The 12,868-nt window shown below is 38.0% G+C and overlaps 2 protein-coding genes across 3 annotated transcripts in view; one reads left to right on the top strand and one right to left on the bottom strand.

Annotated features, from left to right (window-relative positions):
* The window catches only part of babam2 (BRISC and BRCA1 A complex member 2), a 99,356-nt gene extending 90,611 nt beyond the window's left edge, over positions 1 to 8,745 (bottom strand). The window contains exons 1-4 of one of the 2 annotated variants that reach the window (XM_069661946.1): positions 8,660 to 8,745; positions 7,884 to 8,039; positions 6,530 to 6,606; positions 732 to 826 (exon numbers count right to left, since the gene is read on the bottom strand). In XM_069661946.1, the coding sequence (XP_069518047.1) occupies positions 732 to 826; positions 6,530 to 6,606; positions 7,884 to 8,020 (309 nt within the window). In that variant the 5' untranslated portion in view covers positions 8,021 to 8,039; positions 8,660 to 8,745. Of the gene's footprint in view, positions 1 to 731; positions 827 to 6,529; positions 6,607 to 7,883; positions 8,040 to 8,597; positions 8,612 to 8,659 lie in introns of those variants that run through there. The other variant, XM_069661947.1, reaches the window with a different exon arrangement.
* Positions 8,746 to 8,991: 246 nt separating this feature from the next.
* Positions 8,992 to 12,868, top strand: part of rbks (ribokinase) — a 41,913-nt gene continuing 38,036 nt past the window's right edge. The window contains exons 1-2 of the mRNA XM_069661641.1: positions 8,992 to 9,030; positions 11,125 to 11,186. Of these exons, the coding sequence (XP_069517742.1) occupies positions 11,128 to 11,186 (59 nt within the window). The 5' untranslated portion in view covers positions 8,992 to 9,030; positions 11,125 to 11,127. The remainder of the gene's footprint in view (positions 9,031 to 11,124; positions 11,187 to 12,868) is intronic.

Here is a 12,868-nt window from a genome sequence, read left to right as displayed (position 1 = left end):
TGGGAACCTTCTAGCTGGGAGGCGACGGCACTAACCACTGCACCACCGTGCAGCCCATATTTCAACATTAAAACAAAAATGTAACTAATGGCACATTTTCTTGAGAAAAACCATGAATCTTACATTCTGTTTAATCAGCTGTTATTGATGCCAATCTTCTGAGTATCTGGGTGATCTGTGTTGTCTTTATTACAGGTTAACAGAGACACAAACTAGTACAGAATGTTTAGACTTGTTTAGACTTGCTCTTCAGTGAATCACGGCTTTACAGAGACAATCAGATTTACAGATAACTAGTAAGACAAAACATAATTTATGGCATGATGAAAACAACTATGCCATAATTGTTGCAACATCTTCAGCTCTGCAACACTGCACACCCATGGTGGCTGCAGTTTGCTTTTACAAAGTGTGTTTGTGGCACTAATTCAACTCCCTCTGGCTACTGGGATCATGGACGTTTCAATTCGGGATTTTGATGCATTTGTCTGACATTTATGATCACGCAATATGGCAACTTGGAGAACCATGCAACATGGCAAATGAATGAAAAGATCTGGCTTTAGCAAGTGGGAAAGAACAAAGACAAACTGTGTGCTATCTTTGTTTTCTTGTGCAGGAGAGTAATAAAACAGAGCATATACGCATTGTAACATAAACCACATTCAGAGTGCAAGACATGCAGGATTAATGATTCTCACATGAATGCGTGCATGAGTGGAAATACTTACTGGTAGTTCTGAAGGTTCAGGGAGGAACTCAGCATCTTCTCCAAATATAAAATCGGGGGGCAGTTCTGGATACCGTGCATTGAATAAGATGTCCCCTGGGAGAAAAGAAGGGAAACTGATTATTCGATTGTTTGCTGAGCCTCCCTAATATTGATCAAATGAAGTAGATTTTCTTGCTGTTTTATTGTTTATTGTTAGAATGACCGCAGTGAATCTATGGATCAACCCAACTTTAATCTCATAAAAGTTCTTTTTCATACATTTGCAATCTCTCTGCAAGTGAAAACAAGTCTTAGTTTATAAATATCAGTAAACTAATCTGCCTTATTCTATCTAGTTTCAAGTTGACATGCAATTGCTTGTTAAAGAGCTGTTTTTCTTTCAGCTTCTGTCTTTACAACCGCATGATGTGCAGCTGTTGTTGAGCTCTGGGGTCCTTTAATTTAATTACCTACAGTAATGAGCAAACTTGACATTTACCACTGAAGCCACTCGAATCCTGCCAAACAGGTCTCTCTTGTAAAGAAAGTTGCATCAGTATTTTAATGCTAAAGTGAAGTTTGGATTTAAGTGTATTCATTCAAAACAAGAAAATTTATTAATTCCATTGATTAATTTATGTATTTAGATGAGACACAAAATCAAACTACAGACTAAAAATGACTCGCTAAGAAAAAAACCAGACATCATAACACGTTCACATAACTCATTGTTAGAGCTGGTTCACAATGTTCTTATATTATGTTACACAATTCTGTTTGTGTGTGCAAGACTGTTCTGTTCTGCTTTTCGTCGCTGAGAAGGACAGACCGGCACATATGGAAGTATTTTTCAAGTGGAAGAGAGTCAAACAAGGAAACTGGAGGATGTGCTGTAAATATGTTACAAATAGAGCCCGACCAATATTGGATACAGACATCACAACACTCATATCTATACCTATTTTAAAAGGGAAAAATTCTCAGGTTACCAATGTAGAGGTCAATTTATTGTGATGAAATGCAAACAAGCCCTTTCTACTTCGATTGTAAATCAATATTTGCACCTAAATGATGATGCAAAAGTACTGCACGGCTGCTCAGCTGTGATGCTCCGCTACATGTGCTGCAGACAGTGCTGGGAGGATTGTAAACTATGGAGTCGGAGTCAACAAACTATTGAATTGCATTGTTTTTTGCATTACATGTTCTGTTAAAGGAGTTTACATATCAGCCAACGATAAATCTCTAGGGTTTACAGAGAATGGTCCGGAAAAGAGAAAATACCCAGCTGCAGTTTTCTGGGCGAATATGCCTTGTTGATGGCAAAGGTCAGAGGATAATGTCCAGACTGGTTCGAGCTGATAGAAAGGCAACAGTAACTCAAATAACCACGTCGAACCTTGAAGCAGATGGGCTGCAGCAGCTGAAGATCACACCGGGTGCCACACCGGGTGCCACTCCTGTCAGCGAAGAACGGGAAACTGAGGCTACAATTCGCACGGGCTCACCAAAAATTGGACAACAAAAGATTTGGTAAAACGTCGCCTGGGCTGATGAGTTTTGATTTCTGCTGCAACATTCGGATGGTAGGGTCAGAATGTGGCGCAAACAACATGAAAGAATAGTTCCATCCTGGTGGTGTAATGGTGTGGGGGTATTTTCTTGGCACACTTTGGGCCCCCTAGTACTAAATGAGCATTGTTTAAACGCCTCAGCCTACCTCAGAGTATTGCTGCTGACCATGTCCATCCTTAATGACCACAGTCCTCTGATGGCTACTTCCAGCAGGATAATGCGCCGTGTCACAAAGCTCAAATCATCTCAAAATGTTTTTTTGTTCAGCATGACGATGGGTTCACTGTACTCACATGGCCTCCACAGTCACCAGATCTCAATCTGATAGATCACCTTTGGGATGTGGTGGAACAGGAGATTCGCATCATGGATGAGCAGCTGACAAATCTGCAGCATCTGCGTGATGCTATCTTGTCAATATGGACCAACATCTGGAATGTTTCCAGCACTTTGTTGAATCTATGCCACGAAGAATTAAGGCAATTCTGAAGGCAAAGGGGGTCCAACCTGGTAATGGCAAGGTGTACCTAATAAAGTAGACAGTGGGTGTATATGTCTGGTCCGTATAGCATGATCAGTGCATAAAATGCCTTCTCAAAGTACAACTACTATTTCAGCAGGGCATATAAGGAGGTCATAAGATTGTTATAGTATGTACAACAACAAAGGCCACAAAGTGTTGTTTCGCCGTACCAGCCCTGGTGCTTTAGTTTAAGGTGGGCTGGGCCTGCATTAATAGGGCTTAGCTCTGTGCAGAGTGCACCATGCTTTTGCACGCTACCAGTTGTGTGGGCAGGTCCATAGACTGGCAGAGGCCCAACCTGCGGCCCTGCATCCTTGATTAAACAAACCTTCTTCCTCAGGCAGAGCACAGGAAGGTGCAGCGACTAGTACAGCAGCTGCAGAGCTGTCGCGTGCCATGCCAGAGAGCCACAGGACTGTTTTTTGTTTAGGGGGGGAGGGTTGCAGCTTTCATGTCTGCATGAATTAAAGACTGTCCTTAACTACAACGGTTATACCACACACACATATTCTGTACATAGTTTATGTAAACTCCAAGCATAAAGAAAGGTTAGACTTCATGGCTTTAACACAACGTAAAAACCATGATTCTTATTAGAAGCAACGTTAGGGCCAAGTTTGAATGACTTGTTTTACATAAATTTCACCGCTGGCGTTTATTTACTTACTTTACTTTTTACTGATTTTTATGTATTTCTTGTGTCTCTATTTCTGTGTTTTATAATAGTATCTGTTGTTTATGTTTGTTCTTATTTTCCATCATGTTTTTATGAAAGGTACCAATCTAAAATTAAGTTCACTTTTTTACATATTCATTGAGAATCAAACCACCTGTTATTCACAAGAACTTTACTTAAGCCCAACTACTGCCAGAAAGTGCAAAACTCAAGTGTTGTAGCAAAACTTTAAGATAGGTCTGAAGTCGCTAACATATTTAAGGATCACTTTTACATGCTGCATACTCTTAGACCTTAAACATTTCTCGAGTCTCGCTACAACATCCTGAAATTGACCACAGCCATTTCTGCCTGAACGGATTTTTAGCAAATATTGCAAAACAAGCAAATCTTACTTCCTCTAACTCAACCATTTAGGTTTTTTCCTCCAGCAGGGACACTTTTGTACCAAACTTTATAGACATCGAACTTTGAAACTTTTTAGCATGTTTAGCATGTCATAATGTTCCTAATCAGGATACTCAGACTCATGTCTCATGTCTCATGTCATCTGCAGCCTCATATGTACTCTTTTTTGGCCCCTTTGAAAGGAGAAAGCAGCTGTTTAAAAAACTTTTCAGGAACTTTAACGGCCACATAAAACTAGTGGTGGACAAAGTACACAACTTCATTACTTGAGTCAAAGTATACTCTGGGTCAAATACTGCTCCAAAACAAGTGAAAGTTGCTCATTACTCAAGTTAAAGTACTGGAGTACTTGCTTTTAAAAATACTGAAGTGTTCAAACTACTTTTTAAAAACATCTCAAAACATTGTCGTATTTTCAAAAAGCACGAGTGCAGTCAAGAAAACATGGGTGAAACGTCATCCTTCTCTGCCGTAGCCATTATTACCACCACTAAATGAACCGCCTGATCTAAGTGAAAGTCTGCCCTACGTTTAACCATGGAGACGCGCGAGGTACAGGTTCGGCAACATCACTTTGACAAACCACACGCAGAACTACACGAACACAGTTTACTGTGTTTCAGATCTTAGAAAAGAAAAGAAAATTCATCAGCTGACTTCAGAGCAAAAGTAGTGAACATTGATAGAAAAGTCAAAAGTACAATATTTGTCTTTCAGATGTAGCGGAGTAAAAGTAATACGTTTACCCAAAAATAATACTCAATTAAAGTACAGATACTCTTAAGTGTACAGTACTCAAGTAAATTTACTTTGTTACTGTCCACCCCTGCATAAACCTGATTCACCAATCTGACTGAAAGATCTCGCTTGCTTCTGTATCTGCACTGTAACTTTAAAAATGGTGAGAATATGAGTGAGCTGAGAAACTTTGGTTAAATGAAAATGTGAAATAATAATAAGTGCAATGACTTAGGTAGTTGTGTATTTTCACAAGCTTTGATACAAAACATTACTTTTTTTTCATGATGCCTCCTTTAAGATTGGAGATTTTGCAGATGCCAAGAGCAGTCATTTCCAATCCACTGACATAAAAATACTTTATCTGCAATGACTTGAACTTATAACTTGACTGTTGATAAACGCAATGCTCACATTAAAATTGAGAAATGGTAACTGATGGTATCTGTTTTTAAGGATGCGTGTGTAAACAAAGACCTGATATGGTTCTAGTGAGTCAGCACACTTCCAGTAATCCTGAGTTGAAATCATTCTAAACCATGATTATAATCACTCTGTGATGTTTCCAATTGAGCACTTTGGGAGTCGCGCTCAGAGGGGAGAGTGTCTGATGTGGGGGCTTGATTCAGCAGAGACAATCCTTCCAGTAAAACTTCAGTGGCACAAACTGCAGCATGTTTACTGGTATCATTTCACTCATCAAGTATCACCACAATAATATCCATCTTGTTTTTTTTTACTTGACCTTGACCTTATTGCTTCCTTAGTAACTGTGATTATGAAACATGTCTAATGTCATCTTTGGTTAATCATGCATTTGATTCAGCTGAAACAAAATGTTTGTGTGTGTAGTATTTTCATTAACGAGCCTCTTTCTAGTGGGATGAAGCTCTTATTTCCCGTTTCCTCATTTAACCTCTGCTCTTTGCTGCACTTCTGCTTTTATGTAAAAAACAAAAAACAAAAAAAAAGGACTTTGTGCTAAATATGTGTTTGGAATAATTTGTTCATTCCACAAATCCACTGGCACTGGTCACTTTAACCTGAAACAACCTCTCATTCTCAAACCGGCCGACTGTGAAGCAGAAGTGGCACTCTCAACACTAATCATGGGTGAATTGAGAATTAAAATTAATCAAGCACTGACGTTTATAGTTTTCAAAGTGGAGGCCCATGCTCTCAACAGTGAATCAATTAACCTGAGCACAGTGTCAGCGCTTAAACTTTAGGAAGCAATCAAACAGATCAAAAATACTCTAAATTGTGCGCTCAATGTGAACTAAATTCTACCTTAAGTTTTTCTGTTTATTAATAAAATAATTCAGTTATACAGACAAGCTTGATTTTAAAGGGGATTCCTGGTATTTTTAACCTTAATCTTTTTCTTAAATATTTGGGGATCTAAATGACTAATGGGTAGAAACATTTTTGGAATTGCTCCAGTAGATTGCTTCCTCAGACAGCCACAAGACGGGCTGTAATTGCTGCAAGGTAATCTTTCAGGGTAAATGTGCCCTATCAAAATACATTGACTATAAGTGCACTATAAGTGATTGTTATTTGAACTGTCTTGCAACATTATGGAAAGGTACCCTTCAGAGAAAGACACAGTCAGAAGCTTTTTTTTAACCAGAAAAAGCAATGCAATGCATCACTCTCTTCAAAGACTCCAGAGTATAAAAAACAGTAATTTTACAATTAGTTATTAAAACCAAGATACAAAAATGACAAGATAAAGAAAAGTTTGGTTACTGTTTCTCTCCTCAAACTATTTATTAAAAAACCTAATGAACACAGGACTCAATAAATGTTTGTGGCTTTTTATCAACTTCAGCAGAGACTCAATTTGTCTGATTAATTCAAAAACAGCAAATAGGAGATTGGCTCATTTACTCACATTTGAGGGTTTCTCCAGCATACGGGATGTGAAGCTTGAAGCGATCACAGCAGGGACCAGGGGTCAAAGACGTACATCTGAACATGGGGGTCAATGAGAACAACAAAAGACATAATCAAACTACTAGTCCGAGATTATGTTAAAAGTAACTATCAGCAATTCAGCAGAATCCTTTCTATCAAATCGTTGACATACAAGTTTACATGCTTCTTCCTTTGACAAAAATAAAAAGGTTTGGGTCTCACAGATCTACGTTACACATATTTTAATACACTTTTAGACCATATAGACATATCAACAACTTCCTGTTATCAATAATTAAATAGCAAGTTATCAAAATTTGTATCATAAAAATCAGTTTACTAATGAGTAGTCCTAAAGTTTTTCTTCAGATTTTTAAAAAATGGATGCCTAAAAAAGTAATTGACAGAGTTATGCATGACGTTTCTACAATGACGTTTCTACAAGATCATTCAGGCTGTTATATATTTTTGCGACACTGAGTTCTACTTAGATTTCAGAAGTGGAAGACAAAAACTCCAGTGAAAATGTCCAGATGACCATCCTGTCATCCACAACAGCCGTATGAAAAACAAATTGACACACAAATCTGTCATTACAATTGACTTCAGATATCTCCAACTATAATCACAAATGTGTGACATAAGAAGGAATACCTTCAAAACCAGCCTTTATTCCATCTTCACAACTGTACTTCAGTTCTTGCTGGTCATGTTCTCATTATGACTTATCATGAAGGTGCAGATCTGTACCTATATGTGTAAACATTGAGCTCATGCAAAAATATTTTCATGTTTACAGGGTTTGCTCTACTTTCTATCATCATTCTCATAACCTTTGAATGCAGCATCACTGCAGTGCACGAGAGACTGGATGGACCGTGTATGTCACATCATTTGGAAGCCAAAGATGTAATACTTTACTATGAAAAACAAACCCAGAAAGTTCATCAAACTGTCAACTTCTTTATCCCATCGTTTTAACCTTTCAGAATTGAATTTAAGAAATAGTGTCTATCCAATTTATAAAGAAGAAATGTGCTCATACAGTAAGTATGCTACAGGAATTTTTAAAGAAATTTCAGATTCAGAAGAAATTTGATTTTATTGCCTACCTTTCTCTTAAGTTATTGAGTTATATTGTCTTTTTGATTTAGATTTTATTTTACTATATTACATCTGCACAATGTCTTGCTACAATGTTGAATGTATTGTCCCATTGACAGTGGAGTCATGCCTGTTATGTTATCCTTACTTCATATGATGCCTGAATGCTTTATGTTCATGTCTAATGTTACATGCTGTAAAAGTTGATTTATGGAGCAACTCCTCACCCAGTTTTGAGGTCTGTAACACGGAGACAGTTTGTGGAGTCGAGTCCTACTCGGCCGTTCCGCACAACGCTGCACAGCAGGGGCCGCAACTCAGGTGAGATCCGGTGCAGTGCAACCTCAGGGGACATGTTGTTCATTTTTACCAATTTGAGGAGTCTGTGAAAAATACATCAACACTTTAATGAAATGCTTAAACGTAATTTAAGAAAAAGCATACATTTTATTTTGGATTCATAGGTCATGAGCTACATCACGTAGTAGACAGTCATTTTTTTGTCATTTCCTGCTGTCATGGAAATTGTGTATGCATGATAGAGTCAGTTTACTACTTTAAGATTTTAGCTTCTTATGAAGAAATCGACTAAGGTTTAAGAGAACAATACATCGGCTGACGAAGTATGTTTATTCCCTTATAGTTTCCTTCAAGCTGTATGAGGATAAAATCATGTAAGGACCCAGAGAAGTCAGGGGGACACAAATGTATCTAACGTTATAGCACTGCTTATATCCCTCTCGCTCTCTCGTTCTCTCGCTCTCTCTCTGCCCTTTGTTACAGTTAACTTTAAAATTAATTGGTTCGGGAGGAACAAGTTATTAATTACACCAGTAGTTGTGTCAGGATGCACTGTCCATTCGTAAACTTGGCTTCGTTAGCCATAGTTAGCTTACTTCGAAATGAAGCTTTAAATGCCAAAATTTGAACGACTTACTTACTTCGAAAAACAACCTGTTACTATTATCCGTGAGAATAAAACATGCGGTGTGAGTTTGAGTACCTGAAAGAGCCTGAAAACTGTTAATTTCAGCGATAATGTCCAATGTTTACTTCATGCTCCCAGAATATCCGGTACATGTTGTTTGGGTCCTTCGAAAGCCCCGGTTTTAGTCGTCTGTAATAATTCCTGTTTACAAAATGAGAGTTTTTACCCCCAGAGCCAAACGTTTCGTTTTACATAATTCACATAGCCTGTTGTGTGTCACACAATTGTTTTTGTGAAACTATTGAAGCAATCTTAAATACGTCTGCACTGATTCAGTGACAAAAATGAGTCTGGCAATAGCAATAACATTACGTAGCTGTCATTGTGCACTTTGGCCGTCACTTGTCTGTAGCTGTCCACTCTGCGAAAACAAATTTGAATGCAAGGTAATCATTGTGTTGCGTTTCTCAACATCTTAACATAATTTATTTGACTTAAGGGTTCATTTGATTAAGCTTGGAGGTATTTCCTTGGAGTTTTAAGCGCGTTCTTCCACGAATGTCCTGTATTTTCAGAGTTGGAATGAATGTTTGACTGAACACGCAGCTTCTCTAAAGTTAGCTTACTATTTCCATTTTGTGATATTGTGACGTTTATGAGAGAGTTATGTATACATTACATATTTTCACAACAAGTATTTATATGCTAATCCAACTGTTCAGTAAGCAAATACAAGTTGGTGTCTTACCTAAATATATAGCCTACTGCTCATAATTGCGTAATAGATTAATTTTCCCTCAAACCTTTATTGGTATTGTTACATCTCTCTCCCTTGTATTTATACAGAAAAAATATTGATCTGGATCCTTTTGCACTCACGTCACATTGTACTTTATGTACATGACTACCTGAATCTCTCAAAATTGTAATTAAATACAGCCAACCAAATTACAGACATGGTGTAAGTTTCCTGCATTTATGTTACCAAACTGAGAAAAAATCACCCCATAGACTGAAAAACATTTAAGGTATCTGTTAAATGACATGTGAAAGGTATGTTGTTGTTTTTTTTAAATGAGTCTTACTTGTAAATCTAAAATAAAAAGTGGACACAAAGGCATAGAAATCGTGTCAGTATGTGCACAGAAAACAGTCATGTTTCTGGATGGTTCACAGATGAGGAATTCCACTTTCATTTGCGCTATCAGAATGATTCAGTATCCACTAGAATATGAACAATAAATATGTTTAGTTAGTTATCATCCAAACTTTAGTTGTGTATTTAATTTATTGACATTAGGGGTTGTCTTAAAGTCCAACATACAGCTACAGTTCTCTTTTGAGTATTCTTAAATGGCTCGATATATGATACTTCAAAAAAAGGAGCCTTTTATGAGCGTGTTTGGCTTGGGTTGGGGTGAAATGGGAGTGGAATAAGTGTGTACGTGATTATAGTCATTTTCTAAACTTCTGAAATGGTTATATTATTGTAATGACAATCATTTTCCAGCTAAGTCTTAACTATCCAACCAGGCTTAGGCAAAATATGTAATCTAACAATGTTTTTAAAATGGGTCAAACCACCTTTTCTTTGGATTTTGCTTATGGCTCAGTTTAAATTGTTGAACCCACTGTGTGCAATTTACATTTGCATTTAGACCAAATCCTTTTAATGCAGTCTTTTGAGAGCATGCTTTGTTCTAGTCCTAAAGATGTGTGAGTCAACTCTTAAATCATCTCTTAATTAATTCATTATGCAGATTTATTGTTTTTATTATCATGTGGCTAAGAAGAACCTTTTGTAAAGTTATGGTTAATGAGAAATGGCCTTTTTGAAAAATGTTTACTTTCTACAAAACTTATACAGGATGGTCAGCTACTGAGTAAGAATTCAGCCTCACGTTTAACAAGAGAGGGAGAACTTTAAGAGGGTTTCTTGCTGCTTCAAGTGGTGGGACAATAGCAGATCTCAAAATATTCTCCTGCAGCGGAGACGTGGAAGGTTCTAGGCTAGCTTTTCATGCCTGCCGAAGGAAGACAATATCCTGCAAGATGTGGGAGAGAGAATTGAGCCATCCTGCAGCCAGCGGCCAGGCTTTCCAAGTCTTCCACTGCCTAGGAAGAGATTTGAGGAGATTAACACACTAGCATTAGCTCTGATACAAGCTGAGGATTGAATTAATTATAGACTTTGCTCGGCTGCGGTACATTCACGCCGTGTAGCATTGATATACCCCACAAGCCCCCCCCACCCCCAATAAGACTGGAACCTGTCCAACTCAGCCAGCCATGAATGCTCTATTTTTACTTCCGTCCTTGTTTCAGTCAAGCTCATGCTAATGTGGGAGATAAATAATATCAAGTGATTTTTGTTTGGATGGTGATGGGAAACTAGTTTACATATTTTGCCTGATGTGCCCCCAAGGAGTCGGCTGTGCTTTGGGTTTTGTCCTCGTTTATGAATAGGTTTTACTGACAAGGCTACCTACATCATCGAGTGTTGTAACTACAGAAATAACACAAATGTGTGTCTTCATCAGATAATGACTGAAGAGGCCTTAGATGTGATGGTGGTTGGCTCCTGTATGACTGATTTGGTGAGGTGAGTAAATCAAGTCCTTAACCTCTACTTACAAGTGAACCAGTTGTGTTAGTACTTTGTGTTCTCCCTAAAATGACTATAAATCAACCTTTCGTTTTATGTGAAGGCTGAGTACAAAATCTTAGCTAAATCTGGGTTCAGGAAACTCCTCCACTTCCTCAGGTGGGCCCAACAGGAAGCTGCACATTGGGCAATTTTTCATGACCGTATTGGGACATGTATTTCAAAAGTCTTAAGCAGAGTTTCTCAACCTTTGGTCAGGGCCCACATGGCTATCTGAATACTCAGCAAAATCTAAATTTTTTGCTTTATTACTTTAAATACCGGATACTTTCACCAATTTGGGCCTTTAAAAATCTTCTCATTCTTCAAATAAAACAATCCTTTTAGGTTAATCTAATCTGTAATAATTTAAACACCAGCAGCGCCTAGTTTGGGCCTCTTCCAAACCAAACACTCAAGAGGAAATGTGCAAGGAATGAAAAGGTTTGTGCCGCACAAGTAGCAACCATAGCGGGCCTAGCTTATAAGCATACTACCTACCGTGTGAATCAGGTGTTACTTATCTTACTTACACGTACACATACTTTAATTAGCTACATGCATAACGCTAACTAGTAGGATACAGTTTACATTGTATACTGTTCGGAGCTGGTCCTTCCACCTTAAGAGCTCTACCTTTCTCTTTATCATATTTCAGCATGTTGTACTCTAGCAACCTCAGCCAACATCACTACAGAGAATTTTGTTTTCCTAACACAATACTTTGTCCCCTTTCTTAGAGACTTTTCTTTTCTAACATTAATAAAAATACAACAATTGAAGACATGACAAAGTGAGGTAAGCAGCTACACAGACTTACGCTACAATGAACTATGGTAAAGTTAACCTTTTCTAACTTCCTTTCCTGGATTTTCAATGAGAGAGGATGAACTTTTTGCATGGCACATGCAGCTCTAGCCTCATAAGCAACATCATTCATGTGATCATCAAGTGCATAATTATGGGTTGCTTTGAAAATGAGTTGCTCAGTTGGCGACTTTGATTTCAACAAACTCATTGAGCTAGCTTAGTTAGCTACAGCTTAGACAATCTGCCAGCTGTCAGTTCTGACTGCAATATTGTTGATCCAAATAATCACTTTTGTTTACCTGGGTCTGAACTCATGGACCCACTGTTTTAAAATTCAGAGAATTTTTAGCAGTAAATCGGCCACTGTTGTAAACTGCATTGAGTCCAGCACAAGAAGGTTAACCTCAACACAGGGGGTGTAGCTTCAGAAATGGTTAATTGTCTTTGCTTAAAACATGTTTCCTTTATTATAGTTAATCAACATTTTCCTTTAGGGATTTCATTTGGACACGCAAGCTTGTGGAAAATATGGTATAAGGGCTGAAGGGTGTTTTCCATCAAGGCTTAAAATGGACTGCAGTCCCGTCTGCACAAGAATAGAGGAAGTGGTCTAAACTTAGATAATGCCACTGCCTGTTCAGCACTGGTCCTAAAAGCCCGAGCATCACTCGTCTAAGAGCGTTTGGTCCAACAGCTTTTAGGTCATGAGAAAATAATGAGCAGACTTTAGGTTCATCATTTTTTAGATTGACGCTTGTTCTGGGATCAGGGTTCCTTTGCAATATGGAAAAGAATGAAAGTGTATTTCATTATATTCAGGCCTGGATAAG

Source organism: Semicossyphus pulcher, unplaced genomic scaffold (genome assembly GCF_022749685.1).
Source record: "Semicossyphus pulcher isolate SPU_LCO1_2020_fin unplaced genomic scaffold, fSemPul1.0.p SCAF_14, whole genome shotgun sequence".
In the NCBI taxonomy this organism is placed as follows: domain Eukaryota; kingdom Metazoa; phylum Chordata; class Actinopteri; order Labriformes; family Labridae; genus Semicossyphus; species Semicossyphus pulcher.
This window is presented reverse-complemented; position numbering and strand designations above follow the sequence as displayed.